Source organism: Coffea eugenioides, chromosome 1, assembly GCF_003713205.1.
Source record: "Coffea eugenioides isolate CCC68of chromosome 1, Ceug_1.0, whole genome shotgun sequence".
NCBI lineage: Eukaryota > Viridiplantae > Streptophyta > Magnoliopsida > Gentianales > Rubiaceae > Coffea > Coffea eugenioides.
Genome location: NC_040035.1, coordinates 6,513,941 through 6,518,778, shown reverse-complemented (window position 1 = coordinate 6,518,778; position 4,838 = coordinate 6,513,941). Strand labels below are relative to the sequence as shown.

At 41.6% G+C, this 4,838-nt stretch overlaps 1 protein-coding gene across 1 annotated transcript; it reads left to right on the top strand.

Moving 5' to 3' along the window:
• Positions 1 to 1,464: 1,464 nt before the first annotated feature.
• On the top strand, positions 1,465 to 4,198 carry LOC113766617 (protein FAR1-RELATED SEQUENCE 5-like). Its single transcript, XM_027310794.1, has 2 exons — positions 1,465 to 3,698; positions 3,964 to 4,198. The coding sequence occupies exons 1-2, from the start codon at positions 1,465 to 1,467 to the stop codon at positions 4,196 to 4,198; spliced, it is 2,469 nt and encodes an 822-aa protein (XP_027166595.1).
• Positions 4,199 to 4,838: the final 640 nt, after the last annotated feature.

The window sequence follows — 4,838 nt, the reverse complement described above, 5'->3', positions numbered from 1 at the left end:
TTTAAATGCATTTTTGAATAAACAGCCAACTCTTTACGGCTTTCCTGGACTACAACTAAAGATTAAATCCATTTTGAGGACCATTATTATATTCAAACGTGTGTCTCAGTTCAAAAGTTTCATCTCCCCTTGGCTTTTTTCCATTACAACAACATAATACCCAAGGTGCCATAAAGACAGACTGATTTATCGGATGAAATGCAATTAAACCCGTTGGTGAGTAAAAGACCAGCTCTTTGTGCCTTTCAACCATTACAATGACAGAGTACCCAACGTGCCTTAAATACAAATGTTGGGTTATGGGATAAAATGTAGTTAAAACGGTTGTCTTATAAACGACCAGCTCTTTACGGCTTTCGTCCATCACACAGTTAGGAGAACCCAATTTCCTTGAAAAAAAAATAATTTATCGGAAAGCATAAAAATTGCGGTGTCGGTTCTGTTGTATGAAACACCGAAGACGAAGCGTAAGCGGTACTAAACAAAGCCATGGTGGGGCCACCGAAGAGGAAGCGTATTAGGTACTAAACACAGAGCCATGTTGGGGCCCGCGGTGATGCGTGTGTTTGAAGACAGGTGGCGAGGTCGGAATGGTAGGCAAAAATTTGGTAAAGAGGTGGTGTCTACTGGCGTAAATTCAGGCGTAGGCGGTGACGGTAGATACATCTGAGGAAGGCCCTTCCGAAGCTGTGGTGACAGACTGCAGCGGCGTGGAACAGAAGCAGAGAAATCAAAGGTGAGTACTTTTGTCCACAACTTTGAAAAATGGATTAGAATAACGAGTAAAGTACGTCTAGTAGGGTGATTTCTACAGTTGTTGTAAGAGGAAATGATAGAGGAATAAGGAATACGAAATACGGGGTGTAAGACCCTGCGTCTTCGAACAAAGATGAAACGAAACCGGGATATTATCGTAGTTTGTTTGTGCACCGAGCTTTGTGTACGTACGTAAGAAATGTTGGTCCTCTAATTTGTATTAAATTGTGTAAAGGAAATTAAGCAGAAATGAGTGAAGACGTGAAGAAGACGTTGTAACAGGACTAAAGTCTTAAAACAGAGTGATTTGGATGGCCGTGTGGACATGGATAATGGCCCCCATACTGCATTGCGAATGCTTATGTGAAAAGAATTAAAGAAACACACAGTAGAGGTTGAGTTTGTGGGTGTTAATGAAAATGCATGTCGATAGTGGTATTTTATGCTAAAGGTTGATATAATTGCATCAGCCACACTTATAAAAACTGTGTATATGAATGTGAGAGTAATGTTTATCGGGTGCATTTTGTGAAAGTTGTGAGGTAAAGTATGGTTTGTTAACTGAAATGATCGTGTATATATGTTTTGTTCCATTAGTAGACGAGCAGTATTTATGTTACAAACGAAAGCATATGGGGAGGCTGAAAAGAAAATGTTAAGCGACCATGGTTAGAAAAAACATTGAACAACCACACAGGGGTTGTAACTATGGGGCAGGATGGGGCGCTTAAAACTCAACTCATGACATGGTGCAGGAAACAGAGAATTAATCAAATGGCGTTGGATGTTTGCGGCAGGTTAAGGTCATTTGACCTTAACCAAGAACCTGAGTGTGACCGAGACACATTCATTGAAGAAAGCGGTGGTTCAATAGGAGGACACGAAGATGAGGAGGCAGATGAATTGGTGGGCGCAATAGGCGTGGATGACGTAATGAAATTAACATTTGACACGGAAGAAGAAGCTGGGGAATTCTATAATTTGTATGCGAAACTAAGCGGATTTGGGATTCGTAAAAGTAATGCCAAACGAGATGCAGATGGCATTTCAAGATTTAGAAAATGGGTATGTTGCTGTGAAGGTTACAGGAATGAAAAGTGGTTTAATTATGAAGACCGGAAAAGAGAAGCAAAACCAATCACAAGAACCGGGTGTGGGGCTTGCTTTCGCGTGAAATATGACATAGAATCGGTAAAGTATGTGGTGACACGTTTCATTATGGAGCACAATCACCCGCTGGCATCAGAGGCAAGTGTGCAACACATTAGGTCGCATAGAAAAGTGAGCGATGCAGAATATGCGCAGGCAAAAAGTCTAAAGTTGGTTGGGGCCAGAATATGCCAGATAATGAAACATTTTGTTATCAAAGCCGGAGGGTATAGTAACGTGGGATTTTGCATTAAGGATTTGTATAACCGAATGGACGAGGAACGTAGAAAAGATATTTTTAATGGCGATGCAGAAGGGGCACTTGGGTTCTTGGCAGCGAAGAAGGATGCCGATGACATGTTCTTTTATAAATATCATGTAGATAACGAAGGAAGATTGGCAATGTTGTTTTGGGCAGATTCTAAATCTCGTGCGGACTTCAGTGTATTTGGAGATGTATTGGTGTTTGATACAACATACAAAACAAATAAATACCGCAAGCCACTAGTTGTACTTGCAGGGGTAAACAACCATTTGAACAGTACTGTTTTTGGCTGTGCACTGCTATCAGATGAGAGGATTGAAACATATGAATGGGTGCTAAGTACATTTGTAGAGGCTATGAAAGGTAGAAAGCCAGTAGCAGTGATGACAGATGGGGACAGTGCAATGAGAAGAGCTATAAAGAATCTTCTCCCGGATGCTTGTCACAGGCTATGTTCGTGGCACTTGCATAGAAATGCACGGAGTAATATTCGCTGCGAGGAGTTTAATAACAGGTTCTATAACCTGATGGCGAGAAAGTGTAGCACTCTTGAGTTTGAGGATCGGTGGGCTAGGTTGGTTAATGAATGTGGGGTGGTAGAGAATGAGTGGGTGAAGAAATTGTACCGTAGGAGAAGGTTATGGGCAGAGGCCTATTTACGCGGTCATTTTTTTGCAGGTATGAGAAGTACTCAAAGGTGTGAGAAAATGAATGCTTTTTTGAACGAGTACTTGAATGAAAAAATGCGACTATATGAATTCGTTAGAAGTTTTGATTTGGCAATAGCATGGCTTCGACATACCGAGAGCAAAGCAGTTCACACAAGCGAAAACACAAAACCAGTCTTAACCACAATCCTGCCCGAATTAGAGGGGAGCGCAGCGGAGGTGTTTACAAGGAATGTGTTCTTCATGGTGAGGAAGCATTTGAACAGGCAAGGACTTCTAATTTCTGAGGGCTGGAGCGAGGATGGAGGGAATCGTACATATTATTACTCGAAATATGGTGGACACGAAATAAGTTGGAGGGTGGATTATGATAGGTCAATGGAGAAGCTAATCTGCTCTTGCATGAAATTCGAGTCAAAGGGGATTCCTTGTGCTCACATGTTTCGCGTGATGGTGGTAGAAGGAATGAACAGGATCCCAGAAGCATGCATTTCGAAGCGGTGGACAAAGGGAGTTCACTGTAGTAATAATGGAATGAAAGAATTTGTTGCAGACGAACAGCTGACACAAATGGCCAGATATGGCACTTTAAAGTCCAGCTGTAATACTATGTGTTACTATGCCTCCTACATGGATGATGCGTTTAATGACCTGCAACAGATGTTTGACAAGCATTCTGTGGACCTAAAGGAGAAGTGGATTGATAGGGGATATGGGGGAGATGGATTTGCAATGGATTCAAGAGTGAGGAACGATAGAAGTAGAAGAACATTCGGGCTGTTAGATCCTAGGGTGTCCCGGTGTAAAGGTGATCACAAGCATGCAGAAGCAAAGAAGAAAAGAAAGTGTGGTCATTGCAGGTACTATCGGAATTGCATACGTAGTTATACAGTAGTTAATTGATAAAATACATGAAGTGGACAGCGAAGGTAATAATGAAGAAGTGGGTATTTTTCGTTCTTATTAACAACAGTAGTAAATAAACACATAATTAAAAGTGCATACAAAGTATACAAAGTTATTGGCAATGCAAGAAAGTTGAAGTGGTGTAATGTTAGCACTGTGCTCGGTTAACGTGATTACTTGCAGTCACAAATGATTTGACATGTGATATATGGGTTGAAGATTGCAGGCAGGCCACAACCAACGAACATGCCCATACAAAAAGAATTCGCACAACACAGCAGTTGATGATGATTATATGGAAAACTGTTTGGATGACTCGCTGGAAAAATCATTTGAAATTGGTACGGGCTGCAGCGACTCAGGCGAATGGAGAGGACAAGCATTTGTACCACAACCATTCGGTAGCGGTGGAAGGGACACAGGTGGCCAACAAAGAAGTCCAGGAGAAAGATGAGGCACTACTGTTGTGATGCTTCGGTTTGCAGTTACGCAATAAATAAGGCAGGTTTTGGTGAGTCGAGGTGCAAGAGTAGTCTTTCCATGAAACAAGTACGAAATTGTAGAAGGGGAAGGGTTTGTATCTTTCCTTCGCATTAATTTGTCTTGAGCATGAGAAGGCTACAAGGTATTCGTGAATGCGGGGAAAGCTGGGTATATTGTTTAAAAAAATTTGATTCCGTTACCATTGAAGTGTAAATAATGTAAGTTTGAATGTGTCATGGGCCATTGTAAGCTGTTATCACCACAGCCACTGAAAGGTTGTAAACAGTCATTGTACTGATGCAGTACCTGTTGGTAAATGGCTTTGTTGTTCTTATTTCACTGCCGTTGCGTGTGTAAATCCTATTATATATTCTTCTAGGTGTGAAATGCAGAGGTTGAAAGAGATGGTATGGTTGTGCATGGAAGTAGCAGCCGTGACGACAGACAGGTTATAGAGCAACACGGGCTTTAGGGATTGTGTTTTGTTATGTATCGGTGGGGTGAAGATTATTCAAGGTTGCTAGGTGTAGATGGGTAAGTCATTGTAGTTCCACCGAAGGGGTCATGCACAGAAGGATCACAAGATGCATGACTGTCAAGGTTGCGTCGTA